The sequence below is a fragment of the Lissotriton helveticus genome, chromosome 1_1 (assembly GCF_964261635.1).
Source record: "Lissotriton helveticus chromosome 1_1, aLisHel1.1, whole genome shotgun sequence".
In the NCBI taxonomy this organism is placed as follows: Eukaryota; Metazoa; Chordata; class Amphibia; order Caudata; family Salamandridae; genus Lissotriton; species Lissotriton helveticus.
In genome coordinates, this window is record NC_136057.1 from 1,767,193,655 (window position 1) to 1,767,218,315 (window position 24,661).

General features: G+C 41.0%; 1 protein-coding gene across 1 annotated transcript in view; it reads left to right on the forward strand.

Annotated features, from left to right (window-relative positions):
- The window catches only part of LOC144752100 (complement C3-like), a 1,799,539-nt gene that overhangs the window by 479,532 nt on the left and 1,295,346 nt on the right, over positions 1–24,661 (forward strand). The window contains exon 12 of the mRNA XM_078640046.1: positions 21,298–21,501. Within this exon, the coding sequence (XP_078496172.1) occupies positions 21,298–21,501 (204 nt within the window). The remainder of the gene's footprint in view (positions 1–21,297; positions 21,502–24,661) is intronic.

Here is a 24,661-nt window from a genome sequence, read left to right on the forward strand (position 1 = left end):
CCGGAACATACAATTCAAAGCACCTACTCGAAAACTCTGGGCCACTGCTCATCAGTGCTTAGAAGACAGTGTACAGGGCTTTAAATTGTGCTAGTCTTGTTACTGGCAGCCAGTGCAGTTGCCGCAGTCCCTCTCGTACTGAGGCAAACCTTGGGATCCCTGTTAGCAGTCTCGCCGCCGCGTTTTGTACCAGCTGTAATCTATACAGGTGGGTTTTTTTCAGATTCAGCTACATTCTGTTACAGTAGTACAAGCGCGACAGAATAAGGGCTGAGACTGCTGTCCTGAAGCCATCGGCTGGAAGAATTTTTTTAATTTTTCTCAGTATCCTAAGGATATAGAAGCAGGTCGATACCACTCTGCTAACCTGATACCCGAAATCAAGTTTCTGGTCCATGATCGCACCCAAATATTTTGCATTACTAGTGGGGGCTGGAAGCTTTCCCATGGCTTCAGGCCACATATCAGGTGTCCAGCTGTTAGGGTTGTTCTCAAATATAATGACCTCGGTCTTCCCTGCATTCAATTTGAGGCAGTTGTATGGATAACACAATTTGTGTGTCATCTGCATAGGATGTGAGTTGTAGACCAAAGGATCTTATCAAAGCCGCCAGTGGGCTAACATAGTTATTAAAAAGCGTGGGGCTCAGTAACTGTAGCCTACCACCCACCTGCCTCCAGCTCCATGGGGTGACACAATTAATAGTAACAAACACCTACAATTGTCACCAACAGTAATCGTGCTTGAAAATGCCCACCCACCCCCACCCTCCACACAGATCACAAAGTGAAGAACAGTGGGAATTGAAAAATGAAATTATTAATTGGATGGCAAGGCACATAAGCATAGGAGAGCAGCAATAACTTTGTGGAATATTAATGGTGGGAAGAGTCTCTTGGGTCAATGTGTGATAATACGTTTTAAAATACCCCTTACTCCCTGGGAATCTGCTAAATACATTTAAATGGTTTACTGATGTCGATAGTTGAAATTAGAGCCCTCCCACTTCCATTTCACAGGATTCAGTGTCACGCCAGTTCCAGAGGCCTCTCAATTCAGGATTGCCCATACATCAGCACATTCTGAAAGTCTTTTAACATGAGTGGAAGGATCTGGAGAAGATAACTCTTCCCAGGTTCATGTACAATGTGTGTCCTTTGGAGGATATGGATTCTGTTCTTCTAGACAATATCCACATGGATTCAGTGGTGGCCAACCTGGTCGGCATATCTTCAAAGAAGAAGATCTTCACAGGTTGTCATATTGATGTCAGACTTTAGCTATTTGTTTCAGGCTATTCAAAATTAAACAGACTGTTTTCAGCTGCTGGAGACTATGGAGTGGCAAATACAGTTATTGCCAGACATCTCCTTTGACATGGTTAGAGCTTCTACTCTAGCCAGTATGGCTTCAGTTGCAGCCAGTCGCATTTTACATCTAAAGGATTGGAACACTGATGCAGCAAATAGGTTCACTGCTCCGAAGATGCCTTTCGAGGGTACCACATTTTTTAGAGGGAAGTTAGACGATACATTCAATCATTCATTCAAACAAAGGAAACAATCTCCATCTTTTAAAAAAGGCATTACTAAATCTTCTAGATCCTAGAAATGAAAGTCTATCAGATAATCATCATGAAGGCGATCATGTGATCAAGCATCCACATTTCAAGGGAAATCTTCTTCCCCATTTCATACATTTTGGAAGAAAAAGCAGGATTCAGCAAACAAGCCTCAGAATCCATGACTATGATGGGATCCCCCCACAGTTACAGTTCGGTGGTGGGGGGGTGGGCAATAAATTCCGCTCCACTGGCGGAGATGGCAGAGTTTTGGCCACTTTGAGTTACCCATGTAATGTGGAGATTCTGCAAAATTCCACTGACCGCCGCATGGTACTGTTTTTGCTTGTGCTCGGCTAGTGTAATTTGTGGGTGCCAGAAGGGCATACGGCAAGATGTTTCCATTGCAAGAGGTATCAACCGTTTCCGGAGGGAAAGCTGCCCCTCGAGTACAATATCTACTTGAGCTGCAGCAAAATCAACTGAAGAAGTGGTGCCCTCTGTCACACCGCCTGATGCCGTTCACACAGATTTTTTCAGCATGGAACAAGCTCCCGGTGCTAAAACTCAGCATGAGCAGCATAAAGCGATGATTTCAGCCCATTGGAGGAGCTCTACAGAAGCTCACAGTTTTCGGAATTTCACTGAGTGGAATTCAGTGAGTTCCACTCCCTTCTAGTCAGTGATTGGATAAAGAGATTTTTCTCTAATTGGAAAAAGATCACATCAGACAAATGGTTCTCAAAATCATCAAATTAGGTTGTCGGATTGAGTTTCAGTCTCCCCCGATTCCGTCGGGTACCTTTCAAACTTCGGTCCCCAAGCACTCCTTCAAGAAACAAGCTTTGATGGAGGGGATTACTTATCTACAAAAGAAAAGGGCATAACATCCAGTCCCAAGGAAGGAGAGAGGACTGGGCCTTTCCTTGATAGTGTTCCTGGTAAAGAAAGCATCTAGGAGTTATTGCCTAGTGATAGACCTAAAGAACTTCAACCACTTTATACAATACGTTAAATTCAAAATGAAGACTTTACAGAGGATTACGCCTTTGATCCCATCATCAAGTTTCATGGTTACCCTAGATTGCATGGACGTCCATCTATACATTTCCATAGCAAAGAAGGACTTGAGGTTCCTGAGATTTTGTGTAGGGAATCAGCATTGGCAACTCATGGTATTTCATCAATTGGGGTTACAAGTCCTTCCATATCTCTGTGTCTGGTTGCTTCATGCTTCTTTAATTCAGAAGAGATTCAGAATTTTGGAAACCACAATCAATGTGATCAGCATGTTGGGTCTTCTGCACAACATTCCAAAATGTCGACTGGTAACATCGAGTAAGATCAAGCTCATCTAAGCCATTTTCAGGGCAGACCTGGGAAGAACTTTCTTCTCTCAGAGAAGAACACTTATCTACAACATCTGCTCAAATGTCTTCTCTCCAGCTCAGAAGTTCCAGCCAGCTTATGCATGGAGCGTCAAAGGCATGTGGTAGATTGTGTCTTCACTGATCCATGGGCACGTTTTCATCTGCACACCTTCCTTTGGCCACTCCACAGCTTCTATTCTCCAAAGATTTACTCCTTAAAGATCCTCATTCCCTTAGCCGCTCAGGTTAAACTAGATCGTGTGTGGTGTATGAACACAGACAAACTTCTGAAAGGCATGCATATGCATTGTCAATCGCCTATGGTGCTTAATACATATGCCACCAGGATTGGTTGGGGAGATACAGTGTTGGGCCTGTCATGTCAACAGAAGTGGTTCATCCTGGAACAGAGGTTATCATGTAATTGGAGGGAACTTATGGTGATCCACAAAACTCTCCTAAGATTCAAGAATCTGATTTGGACACTTAGAGAGATCAGACAACACTGTTTCCATAGCTTATACCAACCATCAGGGGAGCACCAGGCCCAAATCCTTGAAGCAGGGAACGACCTTAATAAAACTGTGGGTGAAGATCAATTGTCTAAGTTCCTCAGCAATACATATCAAGGGGAAAGACAACATTCAGGCGTAACTTTTCCCTCCTTGATAAATCTCTCATTGTTGTGGAGAATCTTCAAGCACATCTGCAAGAGGTTTGGTACTCCATATGTAGACCTCTTCTCATCAAAGAACAATGCTCGGTCCAAATCCTTTGTTCAAGGTTCCAGATGGAGGGGGCATGGGGACTGAATGTTCTGCTGATGCAATGGCCCCAGAGTCCTCTGAATGCATTCCTGCCTTTTCCGCTAATCACATATATATTATCGCAAAATCTAGCAGAAGGTGGATGTCATCTTAGTAGTGCCTTACAGGCCAAGACAGTCATGGTTTACACCACTGAGGAGTCAGGCAAATCACCCTGTGGGTTTATCCTCTGATTTCGTCTCCCATCAGGAAATCTTGTCTTCAGCCTCTATCTGGGTCTATAAGTTTGGAAGTTGAGAGGCTGAACCTAGCGAGCAAGGGTCTATCGCTAATTTTGTAGAAATAGTTCAGAATTTGGGAAAACCCTCTACTTTGAAGGCCTATTCCTTGCATTGGAAGTAATTTGTAGTGAGACAAATGAGTGTGCTTTACATGGATTCTCAACATCACCCTGTCCTTTTTCCACTATATAACAGTTCCTGGTGGAGAGGCTCCAGCTAAATCTCTCTCTTGCCACACTCAAATCACAGTGGTTTGCTATTAGATCCTTCTGGGGGGGTTCTGATCCTCAGAAGAAGATACACACTCTAACCAATAGAGTATTTAAAATCTTATCCATCTTAAGGTCTATTTTAAAGTCTTCCTCTTCTTATTGGGATCTTCCTATTATTCTCAAATCTCTTCAGGTGCCCCTTTTCAAACCTTTTAAAGAGGAAGACTTAAAATTTCTCTCTTACAAGGTTTTCTTTTTAGTGGCCAGAACTTCAGCATGAAGGAATGGTAAACTTTACTTTGTTGTCCATGCTTTTTAAGACTTTTTGGGGAAAGAGTAATCTTGAGACATGATCCTTTTTCCAACATAAAGTCAATTCTTCCTTTCATAAGTCATAGAAGGTGCTTCTTCCTTCCGTCTTTCTTTCTTCTTCCTCAAAGGAAGAGCTTTCTTTACACTCTTTAGATATTAAAAAAGCTCTTTCCATTTATCTTAAACAGAACCCTTCAGGAAAGCAGACCAACTATTTTTAACTTTCACACATGCAGGAAGAGGAAGAAAAGCAACAATAATGACTTTGAGCAGATGGGTAAAAGCTACTATTCTGCAGACTGATCAAAGATCCTATGAGGCTAACTTAGTTCAGGGAAGGTCCACTAGAGGTATGGCAGTCTTGTGGGCAGAGTTCCCAGGGGTCTCTATTCAGGAGATATGTAAGTCTGCTACCGGATCTTCAGATGCCACCTTTGTCAAACATTACAAACTGAATAATGTTATTGACTATGATACAAACTGTTGTATAGGAGTTCTGAAATCAGTTCTTGAGTAATCTAGTCTATGTTTTGGTTATTAATTCTGCTATCACATTAGTTTGCATTAAAGGTCATTGGGTGTGCAAACTTGTGATGAAGTATTGTTTTCTTCTTGATCAAAGGCATATGATTTGGTATACCTCAAAGTGTCATGACTGGGAAGAGGACAAGAGATGTAGAGTTAATGCTCCAATTACTTACTGGCATTATTAATTACTCCTAATCCTACTCATCCTTGTCACATTCATTACAATGTCACCACCTCTTCATCCTTACCTTTGATTTTACTTAGCTATAACAGGAGGATTCTGGGTAAGCTACCCTTATATAGCACCCAGGAGGGTGGGAAGGGCTTCCTTAGAAATCTTTGTTTTTTCTGTTCAGAAGGTGAAGTCACCTCAAAGTGTAATGACTGTGACAAGGACGAGTAGGACTAAGAAAAATGAAGATTTCTGGTAAGTTATCAGAGCAACTCTGCTTATCTGGGTTGCACATCACCAAACACCACATAAGGACTCCCCGCTAATTGTGAAGGGTAAAAAGGGGAAAGGGCAGTATTTTGATTACCTAGTGAAAGTGAAGTATAAATATTGCAAATTATAAAGTATTCACGTTTTTCAAATACCTACAGCCTTGTGTCCAAGTAATAGTACTATGAACATGGCAGGCAGCCCCCCTACAAGATGGCGTACACATCTATTATTGATTTCAAGTCTGGAAAAAATAGTTAGATGTCCAGCAATTAATATCTTCCACAGTTTCACATGCATAGATTCATATTGCCAGTTAAATGATTTAGATGCAGAGTTTAACGAATTTGACCGGTGTCCTCTCATGTACATACAGCTATTATGAGTTATTCTGCCTCGAGTGGGAACTAATTAAGAGACTAGGGTGGCATATTTACAAGCCCTTGCTGCCACTGGAGTGTCACTCTTTTTACACTCCGGGGGCGCAGCACCATTTTCCATATTTGCAAGGTGGTGCTAAGCTACTTTGCATGGCATATTGCCGTTGAGTAAATATGCCCCTTTTCACTGCAGTTCTCTTCAGCAAAGAGGCATGCAATAGGTGTTGCTGTGGGGTTTCCACCGCAACACCTATTGCTTTTTGATGCTATCCCAGATTTACAAGGCTGAGGCAGAGCCAAAACGTAACACCAGGGAATACCAGGCATTAGAATGGCGATGCAAAGGGGAAAATATTAATTTCTCCTCATTTTTTGCTCTTTCCATGTGTGTTGCATTCTGCAGCACACTCAGAAGGTGCAAATCACCATTATTGATTGTTTATGTGCAGGAAGGTGTCCCTGCGTTGGCCCTAGGCAGCTATTTTTGCGCCAGTGCTAGGGGAAACACAGGGAAGTGCTGTATTCTTGTAAATACAGCACATCCCGGTATTTTGAAACTGTTGGAGTGCAGTGCTGCCGAATTTGGCGCAGCACCGCGCTCTGACATTTAATTGTAAATATGCCCCTAGGTGTTACCAGGGAGAAATCCACATGTGAATCCTCATTCATTGCAACACAGCAAGAAGCCACCCTGACGCAGTGTCTGGTTCCTATTAAAAGTTAAGGCACATTTTGCCGATGATCAAGGTGGTGCTAGACGTCTAAAAAAAATGTATGGACTGGCCCCACACACCACCAGCTGTCATGCTTCATCATCCGCTGTCCTCACCTTTAAAAACCACATTTGATTAAGGGCTGGCCTACACCTTGAGACAGGGAGGCACTTCTATAACTAAGTGGGGGCCCATGCTGAAAAAGTGAGTGAGTGATGTTTAAAAATCGATGCACAGTCCTGCGTGAAATTTTAATAGTGCAGAGTGGGCTCGATATTAAAAGTAATGGTGGAGACTAGGGGGTCTAGTACTCCATCTCCATGTACGTTGCCAACATTTTTCTGCCACTACGGCCAGCAGGTCCATGGCATTCATCAGGGCATGAGTCAGAGAGAGGGCTCCTATCAAGTCTCTAAGAGACAAAGATAAAACCACTCACGTAGGCTGGCTTCTAGTCCAACTCTACCAAGGCTTTTTTCAGAACTCCCAATTATAGGTGTAAGGATGTCCCATGGAAAGGGAGCGGTAGAGGGACCCCTGTAGTCAAACTTGCGTCAAGGTGCATCCCTTGCGATGCTCTTAAGGTCCTTACTTGCTGGGGTAAATTGTTTGGGATTAGGGAAAACAACACTATCTGGTGATTGTATTGTCCTCATACTTATAGAACGCCCAGATTAGTGAGTGAGATATTACGTAGAATGAGTATGACTCTGAGTCTATCAGTGGCATAAATGTTTTACCTCTAGGATATTTTTATCCTCCTATGTAACAAATTTACCTCGCCTCACAGCTGAGATTTCCAAACTCTAACACCCAACATCAATTTTGTATACCCATTCAAAATAGATTTGATATACTTCCATCCCTTGAAGACATAGATTGACTCAACCTCAGCGGTAAGCATGTACCACAAATAGGGGATGACATTCAATTTCAATCAGGTTTGGACATGACACCCATTGACTAAAGAGATCACATATGTGGCAACTCAAGAATTATTGAGAATTAATTTGTGGGAACTTGTACTTGTACTCCAGGAGCCCAGAATGACAAGCTACCCTTTGATGTTTCCGTAGGTTTGATTCCATTGTCCCGTAACAATGAGAAGGGAGTAGACTTGATAAACCTAAGTACCCCTCACCTAAATCCACCAAATAAGCCTGATGATAATACTACAGTAATTTCAGGTGAACCTGCTCATAACAAGGGCAATTTACAGGTCATAAATAGGACTAGTCTTGAGAGGATCTTATTCTGGAACGTAGCGGGATTACTCTCCAAACTTTCTAATCCTGCTTGGCTCAATTTCATAATCAACTATGACATCATTTGCATCCAAAAATCTTGGGTGGATAGCCCACAGCATAATAATGGGTTCAAAACCTTCTTTACTGCTGCCGTACCCTCCAGTCATGGAAGACAAAAGGGTGGCCAATGCACATGTACATATATTACTAATAGGCTAAACTTTTTAGTATCCAATATCTTTTATCAGGTCATAAAAATGACAATTGATGTTTCACATTGCACTGGTAATATTTAATACATCATTATAACAATATCCGTGTCCCGCAAATGGAGGCAGTTCTGAGGGGTCTACAGAAGCACCTGGAGAAACCCCAAACGCAATCTTCTATGGATTACTGCATAGTTTGGGGAGAGGTTTTTAACATTGGCCCCTGTACAGTATCAGAAAATGGCAATTGCGGCCAAACATCTGATGATGAGATAGATAATTCCCATTTCTTGCATACCACCCTCGGGGAACAACTTAACCTGCTTAAATATTCCTTGGATTTGGGCTTTGCAAATGACTTGTGTTCCCCATGGATACCATTTAGTAGCACATTTAATAGTCGTGGGCTGTTGTCAACTATAGATTATGTTCTAATCTCTAATAGATTTTCTAATAGATTACACAGTTTTGATACTCATGCTGTCGCTTTTAGCCACCATTTTCCTATTAGTGTTACCTTGGACCTACTGGCCAAAGTACTATCGAGAGGAACTAAGTCCGTAAAACCCGCCCACAACCTAGTCCTAAATAGAATCAATGGTTACACGATCAAGCAAAGGGCGTTGAATCAATAATGTTAACCAAGTTGCTATTAAGTAGTTGCAAAACGGATTTCAATGCTTGCCTCGATGAGTCCACTCCAGATTTTGATGTTCTCAAATCATTAAAAAGAATTACACAGGCTATCCAACTTAATTTGTCATCAGATGCTAATAGACCTCGTACTGGTAAAACAGGCTGGTTTGACACTAACTGTAGCAAAGCTACACTGCATTAAAAACCGCCCTTCATAAAATTCAGAGAGATTCGAAAGTAATAAAAACAGCCAGGGCTGCGTATAAAACAACACTGAATGCACGAAAAGAGGCTATAAGAGCAGAATTATGGGAGGCCCTTAAAAAAGCCTAGTGAGCTAAAAGACACAAAAGGCATTTGGAAGGCTGTAAATGCCCCATTTTTGACCCCTACCAACACTTGTATAGCGCGCCAGTATTGAAATCATGATTAGTGAAGAGCCGGGGGGTGACTAATTTTTCCAGGCTATACAGTTACAGTATAGAGCCGCTCCCCTGCGATGATCACAGCCCTAGCCATATGAGCCATCTCCCAATTGAAATTGACTTTAATGTGGATGAAGTGGTCATGGCGATCAATGCAAGCCCCCGGCCCAGATAGCATACCCATGGACTTATATAAATCTTGTCCTTTGTTGTGGGGTCCCCTACTAACCATGGTTCTAAAGGCTTGCTGTACGCAGGGTTTTACATCAACCTGGACAGAGTCTAAATTTGTCCCAATTTTTAAAAAGGGCGTTCGTAATGATCCTGCCTGTTACAGACCCATCCCACTCCTAGATTCCCATGTGAAAGTGGTCGGGCGTGTCATTTTAAACAGACTACAGAACTGGGTGGAGGATACAGGTATACTCTCAGAATTACAGTACAGGTTTCGCCAGGAATTCGGCACTGTAGTGCAGGGTCTAAATCTTTGATGTGGAAAATATATTCAGGCTAAACGGGGGAATATTTGCATGTGCTTTGTAGATTTGAGCTCTGCTTTTGATTGCGTTGATCACCAGAAATGTTGGCGTATCCTAGAAACTATGGGGGTTGAAATGCCACTGCTCAATTTTTTAAAACAATCATACCTGGATGCCCAGGCCAGTGTCCGTTATGAGCTGGCTCGTGAACGCAGCCATAATTTTCCAGTCAGGAAGGGGGTAAGGCAGGATTGTGGCTTAGCCCCCCTCCTCTTTAGTCTTAACATAAATAACTTGGGCGTCATCCTCATTTGGGAATGTCAGGACCTCCCCAGATTTGGCAGAAGGCTTATTGGAGCATTGCTACATGCCGACGATGCTGTTCTCTTGTCATGTACCCCTCTAGGCTTGCAAAAATGTGTTTTGTAAATTTCATGACAAGGTTAGATCTGAACATCAACATTGCAAGTTAGTAAACACAATGCCAAGTGTAGAGACATTTTCATAAATGATAACAAACTTGAATTTACTAGTAACTTCTCTTATCTGGGCATTGTTTTTGAAAGGAGGGGATCTTGGGTTAAAGCCATCAATACCAGAAAACTCCTGTTTGCAAAAGCCATAGAGTCCCTGACAATTTTCGCTAGGAATTTAGGTAAGCGCCAGATTAATGACTTGCTAATGGTTTACAAAGCTAAATGCTTACCCGTAGCAACTTACGGCACTGGCATCTGGGGACCCACAAATGTTGAGTCCATACAGTTAGTCGAGAACAGATTTATAAAATATCTTTTAGCCGTCCCAAATAGTACAGCCATTTACATTTGCCATACTGAACTGGGACTACCCTATGTCTTTGACTTAATCAAAGTCCAGCTGTTAAAATAAGTTGCTGTAGACAATCTGAATTCAAATGTAAGTTTATTTGTAGCAAGTTGGAAACACAACCCTCACGGACCAGGATCCACTCCAACTGTCCACAGCTAGGTTCTAATTAAAACATTCTTAAGAGGACCTAGAACTAATGTACATCATAGCATAGACATGGTAGAAATATTACAATAAGCTTAAACACAACACAAGCCACTTCTTCTATGGCATAAGGTATGGAAAAGCCCAGCGACTGGCCTCAATCGGGATTTAATCAATGATTGCCTGAACCTGCAACGGGCAAATCGCATCCCCTGGCTTAAATTTGTCAAGGACTTTACAGATTACATAGGTTTCCCCGAGTATTTTAATAACCCCGATAGTCCGTCTTGATTCTCCAGGTAGGAATTTGTGAGCAAAAGACAGCTGGTAATTTTGTGAGCAAAAGACAGCGACGCGTTTTGGAGGATTAAATTGATCCACCTCCTTCTTCAGGCTTGCAAAAGTACCAGCTGTCTTTTGCTCACAAATGTATTGTTATTTTCTGCCTATGAATTATTGAATATATTTGTAAATTTTCTTGTGGTATAGTTAAACGATGTTTTATTTTTAGGGAGGTTGTTATTAATTTCTTTGCATTTCTGTGACTTGGGTTTTTATAAAAATAATTGTTTTTAATGTGTACATTGTTGTGCTACTTTTAGCAAAATACTTTTTAATAGTTCCATATGAATAAGCTAGCAGAAAATAAAAAATAAATCCCTTGCGGAAAATAATCCCTGTCTAGTTGTTGACTTTCTGGTGTTGATGGTATTGATCCTACGTATGTTTATGAGCGTTGTGGAATATTGAGGTATGATTGAAAAAATTGTATGAACATAGAATATTCCAAAGGGAATCTTTCTTAGAGTTATGGAAGGCATACGCCATGCCAACTTCACTGCTCCTGACCTTGTCTTCCCCCTTGCTACAGCAGATAATCTCATAGGAAGGCCTTTTGTGTTTACAGGTCATTCAAGTCATAACTTTTCACTTTAACTTTTGTTAGACTTTATTTTGCCAGAAAAGCAAATATAACAATATGTTAATAGAATATAGTCATTAAGTAATCGAAATCCTTAAAATCATGACATACAAAATAGAAAGGCACATAAGAATAGGAACTAGCAGCATATGAGTAATATGTCACAGTAATTTGAACGGTAAAACCAAAGTTCATTTCAGAGCTCCTAGATATGATTTTGTGCTGTAACATGCGCCGGACGTCCATATTAAAAAAGCAGCATATAATTTATAAAACTGCGGTAAACTTGAGGATATAACAGAAAAACACACAAGTTCTAGGCACTAGGCATTAAGCAGCAACAAGGCGACAATGTTCTGTCTGTGTCTCCACATGTATGTGAGAAATCGAGAAACAGCAAATACAATTGGTTCAGCGGTGTCCGCCTTAAGTATCCTGGTTGCAATTTTGTAGTGCATGATTGCATCACAACGGTGATATCTATTCCCCCCTATGTGCATAGTATTGCGGGCAAAAATACAAGGCATGGTCTACAGTTTCTTTAGCTGCAGGACAGCTCAGGTCAGGTTCAGCATTGGCAAGGGGATGTTGCCACTTCACAGTAAATGAATGAAGCGGCAAGTTCCTGATGGGGAGCTTAATATAAAGAGATCTGTTAACCCGGGCCTCAATTGTATCTGTATACTCTTCCAGACAAAAGATGTCTTTAAAATCCAGAAACTCGAGGTCAGGGTACCTACCCCCTTGACTCCCTCTCCCCAGTCCCGATGCATTCACCATGTGCATGTCGCCAATGCAACTCCTTAATCATAGACTTGGAAACGCCACACAACGTTTCCAGATGGGCCCACACATTTCCTCACCCAATCTCTTCAAGACAGCACCTAGTGTACCCTAACCATGGGATCCTAATAGCCCCAGGGAGTTTTGTGATTCCTTCCAGACCCAGCCAAAAGGGCAATAAGTCTGCTGAGGGCCAAATCCTCCTCCAATACAATAAGGGTCTAAGTTTTACTCTGAGGGCAAGAGGTCGAATTCCAAGATCCAGTTGGAATGGCACTAATGGAGTGCCAGGAAGATGGGTGAGGAGTCTGAGAAAGCAACTTTTCATCAATTCCAGATCATGGACATTGTTGTGCCCCTAGAGTTCCCCACCTTGTAGAGACCCCCCCAGAGCTTGCAAGTTTTAAATTTGCAATGCTGGTGTTAGTCTGAGTTTGCAGTCTTGAATCAGGGGTGACCAGCCAAAGTGCTCATTGAGGGTGATCCCCAAGTATTCAAAGGTAGGAACCCTCTCCAGTGGGGAACTATTAAGGACTGAGTGCAATCTGGCCATCTGGCAAGGATTCAATACCATGGGGCAGATTTATATGGACTGGCACATTCCTGCATATTAGCAAGGATGCGCCAATAGAGATGCAACACGTAGAAATACCCTTGCGCCACCACGGATGGGACGCATTTACAATGCAGTGCACCATGGCGCAAGGATAGTCAGATGCATGTTGCATCTTCTGTCGTAAGGGCAGCGCATTGCTGGAGTCATGTTGCAAGCGACGCAACTCAAGAAATGCTCAGGGGTGCCCTATACATATTGTGCTGCGGCACTCCGTACGCCTGCTAAGGTTTTGACGCAGCAGGGACGTAAAAGTGACTCAGCGAAATCTTGTAGATTTCACTGAGACTTTTACGGGGCTTCCTTGTGACGGAACGCCCACCCTGCTTACATTATACCTGAAGCAGGTATAATGTAGTACAGGGCTTTACAACGTGACGCATCTCACTAGATGCGTCACATTGTAAATATGTTGCATAGTGGTGCATTGTTAACGCCACCGCTGCGTCACAAAAGTGACATAAAGGCGGCATAAAAGTGTCGCAAGGGGCTTGTAAATCTGCCCCCATATATTTTGTTTTGTTGAGGTTGATCTCCAGCCCTGTCTGCTCGCAGAAGACACCAAACTGATCCAGCAGATTTTGAATGCCCATTAGAGATTTTGAGACCAGTATGGTGTTGTCCATAAACCGGAGTGCCAGGACCTTCCTGTTTGCCAGATGCAGGGCATAATGCTTGCACTGCTCTAATGTGGTTGCTAGGTCAGTAATATATAACAAGAAAACAGTGGGGGCTAAGACACATCCCTGTCTCACTCCCGAGACATTGGAATGGGGTCTGTCAACTACCTAGCAGAGCCACACCTCACCTGCGAATAATTATCCAGCTGAAGCTTCCTAAACACATCAATCCAATATTTTGGAACCTCCATGTTGGTTAGGACTGCCCACAAGCCCTCTTTGGGAATTAGATCAAAAGCTGACCAAAGGTTGACAAAGATGACATAGAGGTGTCAACACCCCAGCATGACATACTTACCGTAGATGAGATGAGTTGTAATTTGAGCACTTGGTCAATAGTGCTTGTCCGAGCCCTGAAAACCGCTTGAAGAGGAGTCAAAACTCCTGCATCCTTAATCCAAGCTCATAGTCTGCTCAACAGAATACAACTAAAGAGCTTCTGTGAGCTGTCAAGAAGACTGATTGGGCGGTATTTCGATGGGCCAGAGCCGAAGCACTTCTTGTAAATTGGGATGATATCAGCGCCATCCCAAATTCACGGCATGGTAAGCCCACTCATGATATTATTGAAAAAAATGGCAAAATAAGGGCACCAAATTTCCTTCTCGGCTTTACACAGGTCTCCAGGCACCTTATCAAGCCCTGGTGCTTTCCCTGGTGTATTCCAATCAATTGCTGCAGCAACTTTATTCACAGTGATAGGGATGTGAGTATATCTGGTGGGATGGGGCAGCAACAGGAAAAACACTAGTTGATTGACTCCTCTTTTTCCATTCCCCTGGGGGGGTTGGGCCTTCTTCATGTATGGCTAAGGTCACACCCTCACGCACTTGGATAGCTGGACTCAGTCTAGAGCCAGCAGTTGGCAACAAGGCAGGTTCATTCAACCTCACATCTTGCACATACAGGCCAGAGAAATGTTCAACCCAAGCGGCAGCTATTATAATACTATTCAGTGGGGTTACAGAATCTAGACCCTTATTGGGGACCAATTTGCCAAAAGGAGCGATGGTCTGTCCCCTTAGATGCAGCCAGTAGTGTCTCCCATCTAGCCATCTTATAGTCTTGTATGGCCTTGCCCAGTACAGCTTAATAGGAAGCTCTAGCTTCCTGTATTGCAGCTATGGTCCACCCCTTGACAGCGTTCATCAAGGTCTGCCACACTAATTGACATGCCTTGGTACACCATTTGGCCGCATTGGTCTATTTAGGAAGGGTCCTGGCTTCTTCCAAAAAAAAGCTCCTTTGTGGAGCAGAACAAGGAAATGTGTGTGTCAGTAAGGTCCTCCCGTGAGGACACTGCAAGATAACTCCCTCCTAGTGCCAGGACTGCTTCCAAGGCTGTAGCAATGGCCTCGTACTGCTGACCCTGGATAGTCGGAGTGGCAACATTACCACTCCATCTTAACCTACATCGATTGCTGATTGGCAAGAGCCTCCGGTCAAAGGGTTCTAGGTCATGTGATGAGATGTTGGAGCCCACAACTTCAGGGAGAGGTTCAAGGCCTTGTGGTCACTGTCCTGCCTGGAAACCACCTCCATATCGATTACTTGTGACAGCATCCTCAAGATGTAATCTATGCAACTAGCCCCACCCTTCTGATTTAAGGTGACCTTTCCCTCTTTTTCTGATGGGATCTTCTTATTACAGTCACTCGGGCCATTTTTGAGGGTAAAGATATTTAGCTGCAGGACTCCTGCAGACCATTTTTAAATCAGTTGAGAGTGTAAGCAAGGGAATTGCCCATACTTCGTCTTCCTCTCCACTAAGTGTGTCATTGGTAATCCCAAGGGGTTCAAAATTACAATAGAAGTTCCTTGCCACAATTCTAAAAACACCATTCGGGAGATTATCATAACAGTGACCAGCATGTTAACACACATTTTCCCCTCTTACCCTGCACCTGAATCACCTATTCAGGTGCTAAATTGAAGGTGAGAGGCCCTATGAGGAGACAGGAGTGAGAGGGAAACAAACAAAGAGAGTGAGAACATAAATAGCACTGGCAGCCCGTAATTAAAAAAAAAGTAGTTAGGTAGGTCAGTTCATTGTGTGCCTCCCTAAACCTAGGCACCTTGTACCCACTCTCCCATGCCCAAGACCGGCCCTTTGCAAACGTATGAGAAACAAAAATTCTGTAAACCCCACCCACAGGTCAATCACTCGACTTTTCCTCCACGAATTAGGATCATCTGTTCTTTGTCTTTATGTATATATATATATATATATATATATATATATATATATATATATATATATATATATATACGCCGGAAACTTCGTCGCTGCACCCAAAAACTGGAAACAAGAAACGAACCGGACCCAAACAGGTATATTTAGCGCAGATTTTATTCGTGCAACCTTTTGTTCGCCATGACGCGTTTCGGGCCCTGGAGCCCTTGATCACATGACATGGTCAATTTCACCACATGATTTTTAAGGTGCAGGTGATGGTCACATGACCCCGGGCCTATAGAACTAAACAACATACTTCAGCCTAGTCCACAATATTATCTCTATACATCATATATCAATGCAGTAAATATTGTTGGTTTTATCGTATTTACATATTTTACAACCTCCTTATCCAGACCTGTGTACACAATTCACAATAAGTAGATAAAATACATATATATAAAAAAATATACTATCAATATACATATATACATATAAATATGTGCAAAATTGCCAAATACAAAAAACATTGAGTACAAATAATGTAAAAAATATACCACAATAATTAATTATATGTACACAATTTTGTAATTATCAAAAAATAGACCTTATATCGAAATATAATACATTGAATTTCATTGATCTTTGATAAAGATTTATACAAAATCTCCCTTTAATATGGAGTTATTTGCTAAACTGAAATCTATCTAGTCAGGACCGTATTGTACAGGAGGAAAGGGATAGTAGTGCAACGCCCAAGTGGGATTTTTTAAGAAAAAATTAAGAGTTGATGGTATGACGCCCAAGTGGGCATTGTTTGTGGACTACTGCTACTACACTGCCCAGGAGTTCATAATGTACCCTGCACCTATGTGCTTAAGAAAAGAAATGTGATTTCCCATAGTGACAAAATAAATTATAATAATCTAATTAAAAAGCAGTTTTTGAAGTTCTGATCTAACACCAACATTCTTTACGGACTCTCAGGTAGGATGAAATGACTTGGACACTTTCAAAACACATGTGATTTTTAGTTTCATAATTACAAACATGTGTACAGATCCTCTGTCGCGTTGAGGCCACCTGGTGTTTTGGTGTCGAGCTCTAATATGTACTTTGTTTCAAGTAACCTTAAATGTGCTTCCCTGTTACCCCCCTCTACGTAATGGTAGCACCATATCAATAGCATAATATCTGAGGCAATTCAAATCTCCTCTGTGGCACATGTTTACATGTCTGGCCACAGGGTAAGCTTCATCTTTGTTGTTTACAGCTCTCATATGTTGGAGTATGCGCTTATGTACTTGTAGCTTCGTGCTACCAACGTAACATAGTCCACAAGCGTACTCCAAAACATAAATGACATAATCTGATTTACATGTCATTTTCTTGGAAATTGAGATCAGAGCCTCACTAAATGGGGATTTATAGGATGTTTTATTTTTTCCTATGGTGCATGCCTTGCACACGGCGCACTTTAAGAAACCTTTAATTTTTTTGAGCCAATTGTCCCTATTTTGTACCTCCGGGCTACTCTTCACCAGCATGTCATTCATAGATCTCGCCCGACTATAGGTAATTGCCGGGTAATTCGCCAAAGTTTTGCCTATCACCGGATCCCCCATATATATATATATAGGCTCCAAAGAAAAAACAGCCAGCACTTGCGGGGGGGGGGGGTTAAATTCTTGTTGGATTTATTCGGCACAAAATGAATGAGCACAAACGCGTTTCAGCGGTACGCCTTTGTCAGTGTAAGGCAGCCTCCATAACGCTCCTCATTTAAATAAACATACAAACAATCACATGGGTTGTGTCACTATCGGGCGCCATCTTAGTGTCAGACATAACACTTGTTCGTTACGCAAAACTCAATAAAGCATTGATAAATTGATATTAGTGACATAATTCATTGACATTTCTCCACAGTAAAGTCAAAATACATATTCACATAATTTAGGCAGTGAAATTCAACATTGCAGTGATGCAGGAAAATCAATGTCTGTGACGGTCACAAAATTTAACCAAGACCCAGTTTAGTACCAAAGCTCAGTTCAATTGGGGGGCTACAGCATCGCGCATAGTTATCGCGCTATACAATATGTAGATTATTGCACGGTTCACAGTAATGAGATATCGCCCTGGGTGGGCATACGTACCACAGTAATAACCCCACATTATTTAACCAAGCAGATAATGTAGCCCTGGATGGGCATTCTTGGAAAAGGGAAATAAAAAATAAAAAATACAAATAAATATAAAGATTCAATCACAGAGAACACACAGGCAAAAAACTATTATATACTGTGGAAAGAAACTAAGATCGCCTTGTGACTCATCTTCCCAACCTCAAAAAAACGACAGTACAATATACAATATTTACAAGTGAACCCTGAGTTCTTCCCCATGTTCAGTCCCAACGGAGTTTTAGCGGCTAGCTCCACGATGTAACGAAACTCTAGTTTCCTCAGGCGTTTTCCCTATCACCGCCTCGCGGATCTCGAGCCACATGATCTAGACAGAAATATCTCAAACGTTTGCGATTACTGTTATGGTGTGACTGGAAATGGCGTGCTATGGGGTAATTATTGTCATTGTTCTGGATGGACCTCTGATGTTCCAATATACGTATTTTGGTCGCATGAATCGTGCTGCCCACATACCTAAGGCCACAAGGGCAGCTTAGGCAGTAGACAACAAAAGGTGTGAGGCAGTTCATGAATTTGTTGATTTCTATAGAGTCTGTTCTCCCAGGTATTAGGTAAGATGTATTTTTATTGCTATCGGCACACGCCTTGCATTTACTGCATGTGTAGAAACCAGATAGTCCCTGTATGCCTTTACTGATACATGGTAAGTGACTTTGCACAAGATGATCTTTGAGCGATCTGGTTTTACGAAAAGTCAGAGAGGGATGAGAGGGAATGTCTCGACCAATAATTGGGTCTGATTTCAGTATGTTCCAGTTAGAATACATTATTCTCTTCAGAATTTTAGCTGCATTAGAAAAATTCGTAATTAGTCTGAGATTACTGGTAACAGAGGATCTCGTATTGGGGGCATCAGTGATCAAATCAGTTCTATTTTTGGATTCTGTTTTTTTCCATGCCTCGCTTAGCATCTTCTCTTTGTAGCCTCGCTCCCGAAACCTATTAAGACATTCTGCACCAGCCTCTAAGAAGTCTTCTGATCTAGTGCTATTGCGTTTAATTCGCAGAAGTTCCCCGTACGGGATACTGTTTTTTAGACTGATCGGATGACTGCTCCGTGCATGTAGCACTGAATTTCCCGTCGTGGGTTTCCTGAACAGTGCTGTTTGCATCTTACCATCTGATACAAAGACACTGACATCTAAGTAGGTGACTTCAATAACACTTATATTGCCTGAGAACCTTAGATTCAAATTGTTGCTATTCAGATGCTCTATGTATTCCAAGACCGACTCTTTACTGCCTCGCCAGACAAGAAAGAGATCGTCTATGTACCGTCTCCAAATAATGGTTTTCTCAACCAAGTAGTCACAGGAGTTCGACCATGCCGCCCGCTTCTCCCACCAGCCAACGAACAAGTTTGCATAGCTGGGGGCGAAGCAGGGTCCCATGGCCGTCCCCCGTTTCTGTCTGTAAATCTGATCCTGAAAAATAAAGATGTTATTAAACAGGCAGACATGTAAAAAGTCAATAAGCATCTCACTGTGTTCAGCAAATCTTGACGGTCATTGTTTTAAAATCTGTTGAATAGCGTCTATGCCTTGTTCGTGGGCAATGCTCGCATATAGACTAGCTATATCAAGAGTGACCATTAGGAAGTTAGATTCCCATGGGCTTCCTTCAATGTATCTCAGAAAGTCTTTTGTGTCTCTTGTGTAAGAGGGCAGTTCCTGTACAATATATATATATATTGTGAACAGCAATAGTGACTATCCTGTCGCTAGACATTTTAAAGCTGTTCACAACAATCAGTTAAAAGATCTAGAATACACTGTCTTATGCTTGGTACCAGTCCCCGGCCGGGGAGGTGATCGTGAGTGGTTATTAAGACAAAAAGAATCCCATTTTATTCTATTGCTTGATACTAGAGCCCCCAACTGTCTAAATCTTACAGAAGATTTACATGTTTTTCTATAAATCTTCCAATACTGTAATCTGTTCTATAAGCAGTCCCATGGTGTTCGTGTAAAGTCGTACTTTGAAAGTCGCAATAAGTCACTTTTTATGAAATTAGAACTGATGCTATATATCTGTGACTTCTTTTTGCTGTCTTTCACTGGCATTTTAATCCATCCCTATTTGAAATTTGAGATGTTTGCTGCATTTTATCTTATCTCCAAACTGTGTTGGGCATTTCTAAATTTATTATTAATTTGTAAATGAAAAACATTTTTTTGGTTTTCTCTGATAGTCTCTGTTGTTGTTTTGGTATTGTTTTTAATACACGTTTTTGTATGATCCAGCACGTCAAATCATGTTCTTTATACACATTATTTTTTTTGTTTTAATTTTAGGCCATATTTTCACATCATGTTTCTTCTCTGCCAACCAACAAAATATATTCTGAATGGAAATTTATTTGCACCATATCAAATTTGGATTTCATTGAAATATATAAATGAAGGACGTTTTCAATTATGGATAAGATTTAGACACTTGTCATTTTTTGTCCTTCATTTTTCACAATGTATTGACTAGGACACTTGTCGATTATTGTCTACATTTATTTATGTTCACATGAATTATTGTATATATTGTATATATTAATCGAAACATTTTTGTTGCAACGTTTTTGACATTGAGCAAATCGTTACAAAGTAAGGTCTAGTCCAAGAATGTAAATCAGTTTAGGCATTGTATTATTGTGACTCATGCAATATGGCGTTCACTTTAGTCTGTTCTGTATTTTTACTTTTTTGACACTTTTCTAATCAAATCACCTGTGTACAATCTATAAATTGTGGTTGAACTTCGGGGCGCGTTATGTGAACGAGCTCCTTTTAGGAGTGAAACGCGTCATGGACGACACCATGTCTCTTAATTTAATTTGTGTGAAATAAATATCCTGCTTTCACTGGAGAGAGTTTTGCTGCCTTCTCTTGTTTATTTCTTCTGACGAAGTCACGTTTAAGAGGTCCTTACCTGGTTTTCCTCACCATGGAGTGGTGAGCAGGAACATTGTTGCATATATATATATATATATATATATATATATATATATATATATACAAAAATCCAGATTTTGCCATGACATGCTTATGTATTCTTAGATTTGAAAGTCCATATGACGCGTTTCGGTACATAGATATACATCCACATATATAATATACATATGGCTATTTGCATATTTACATTCAATACTAGCCTTTGTTGGAGATATATTACATATGAATGGATTGAGCATGTACTTTAAGTAATTGTGTGGTGCCATATAGAGAGAGATGAAAGCCATTGCACCAAAGTATTGTGAAGTTTAATTTTGTCTGATACTGATTAGCAGAAATATTCAGTAGTTGTGTTAATAAGTTCTCTTGGATTCAATGAACAGGACAATATTTGTAATATGCATATCATTATTATCTCAATGGCTACCTCCAGGTTAAGACGAGCGATTCACGCCTGAGAGATTCCCAGCAGGCCAGCTTCAGTCTACGCGTCAAAGCCTACAACACTTGGAGAAACAGCCAGAACCTCCTTCACATTGAAGCGAACAAGTTGCCACAAAAGTTGTCTTTGCACATGTTCACCAGTCATGGCCCGAAGAGCGATGTGAAGTCCCAACTCACGTATTTTACCGTTCTGGTAAGACGGGGGTTTCTGTTTCATTTATGAAGGCATTTTGTGAATGTCATAGCAGGATCAAAGAGTCTATAATTGTATGTAAGAAGTATATATAGTGCAGTCTCTTAATCATGTAGTACGCCCAAGGCGGCATCAAAGTGCCTCCTCCTAAGTGATTTGCAATATATTTTATTACGTTCAGTTTTCTCCACTCTCGACTTCTAATCATTATTATTTTCTTTTCTCTTTTTACACTTTTTTGGGCAGTTTTTCACCTATCATTTCTTCTGATTTTCATTTTTGTTTTCTTTTTGTGGATGTGTCCTGCTTGAGTGGCACTTTTGAATTGCCCTTCCCCCTTCTGTCCCTCCGTTGTCTTTCCTGTGAGAACCATGTTCTCATCTTTTCTTTAGGCTTTTTTTTTCTCACTGCTGTCCACATTTGATGAACAAATAATAGCCTTCTCCCATTTGGTGGCATACAGGGATTTACTAACATAGCAAATATCCGTTTCCTGAACACACGGCACTGTAATCATTAGGTGTCATCAGCAGGCAGACCATAAGCCCACATCCCATATGGGATTATGAGATGGTTCTGAGTGAGTGCTGAAAGTAAGGGAAATTCCTAATCCTTAGCCCTGTTAAGTCACTTATCTACTGTACGGTGTTGGTATAGAGTCCCTGCATCATCAGTTTCTCCTCCACAAAAGAGGCAGTTGTCTCTGAGTGGATAATTGATTATTCCATCAGCATCCGCTCCTTCACCAAAGAAGCAGTATAGAGTACATTTACCTACTGTGATCCCACAAACGTACAAGACTCTTCCTGCATAAGTGCCTAAAAGGCCTACATCAGTGAAGGTTGATCTGGACATGGTTATGTCAGTCTCATCTTACACTGTGGTATCTCTCACATGCTCATCAAGTTGTGTTTCCTTAATGGATAATATCAAGATTCAACAGTCATCTGTGTCTATCATCATGGAAGCCTAAAAACCAAGGGTCAATACAAGAGTACATCTGTCTTAGGCATGGAAATTGCAAAATCTTTAGGTGCCTCTGGGCCATTGATCAGACAATGACATTGAGCTACCTGAAACTGAATGTGTCCAAAAATGAATTACACACCAGTGGTGAATGTAAAACCTATGGCCCTTCATGTGCCTGATGATCTAGGACCACTGGCAAAAATATCCAAGGAGGTAAGAAACCTTATATTTACTTCCAAGCCATCAATAAATGCACAAGTGGATAAGGTAAGCAACTTAAGCTTTCTAACCATGAAAATGCTGCCAAACATCTTCCCACACCTACTGCTCCCCCACGAGCTCCAAGCTGCAATCTCTCTTGTCCTATCAAAACTTAAGTATGATAATGTTCTATATAATGGCTCACCTACATCTACAATAAGAACATTACAGAGAATTAGAAAGTCTGCTGCCAGACTACTTCTATCTGTAAAGCCACAAGCACATATTTCCCCTGCCTTGAGGGCCCCACACTGGTTACTAGTTGCCAGAAGATTCATTTCAGGCTGCTTTGTATCACACACAATAAATATATGGCAACAGACCACTTTTCACTAGGAAACAAATCACAAAATGCATGTTAATGGAATCTCCGTCTACACTGGCACCTCGTCTTAAAATCCAATTATACAAGTCAAAAGATATGGGCAGAACATCTTGCCCTGTCAAGGCAGCTAAACTGTGGAATATGTTTTCCCCAAACATATGATCCGCTGACAACCATCACAGCTTCAGAAGATTAGTCAAGAGTTGGCTATTCCCTATATGACCTCAATACTTATTATACAAGAATGTATGTATATATATATTCACTGAAAAAACCATAGGTTATAGACCATATATAGTTAGGAAATAGCATTTAGAAAACCTTATTTTACTCACACAAAACCATTGAAATTCCATATATAGTTAGTTGCACTAACTATATATCGCGCACCTGCAATCCACTGCTGATGATGTCACATATTACATCATTCATGACATGGTCAGTGACATCACTGATGACATCACTGATGACATCTCAAATGACATCACTGATGACATCACTGATGACATCTCATTTGACATTACTGATCACATAACTGATGACATCATTCATGTGATGATACAATGAACCTCTTCAGACTCTAATATAACCTTAGATACACTCAGTGTAAACAGACACTCACAGACTGTCACTCATCCATGGAGTTACTCACACACCTAGTCAGTCTTGCAAAGAATCAATCACACCTCGATTTCCTCAACTATATAGTTATACACACCTTACTTATTGGAACATATAATAACACATATTTACTCTGTTATACAATCCCTGATACAAGTTCACAATAATCCATACAGCCACTCACACATTCACTGGCTCTTATGCACAGTTATTTATATATGTCAACTATCACATGTACTGTGTTTTACATATGTACTTACTTTGACATGTAGCACTGAGATATCCATTCACTCACCAATACACTCATGCACACAGTCAACCGCCCCTACAGATGTTTCCACATGCACTTTTGAACCCATACATCTAGTGAATCAACTGCTCACACATCTATGCACAGAGTCATACACCTCCCAGACACCCACACACACACTCAGTCTCCCATACAAATACTTGGGCAACTAATCAATAACCCATATAGTTAGTCATATAGCTAATGATCAACACATGCATCAGATTACAAAACAACAGACACAATGATGCACAATTTAAAACAGTTTAGTCACTAACCCATGCACTCAGTGAGACACATTTAATCACTCACTTATACAGTCAGTCATGCACCTACTAAATCCTTCATCCAGACACTTATACATCCACTCATTCTTCAATATGTAAGACATATTTTAACTTTACAGAAGCATACAGTCACTGGATGTTGTCATCAGTGATGTCATCAGTGATGTCATTTGAGATGTCATCAGTGATGTCATCAGTGATGTCACTGACCATGTCATGAATGATGTAATATGTGACATCATCAGCAGTGGATTGCAGGTGCGCGATATATAGTTAGTGCAACTAACTATATATGGAATTTCAATGGTTTTGTGTGAGTAAAATAAGGTTTTCTAAATGCTATTTCCTAACTATATATGGTCTATAACCTATGGTTTTTTCAGTGAATTTTCAAGGTTTTGTAAATGC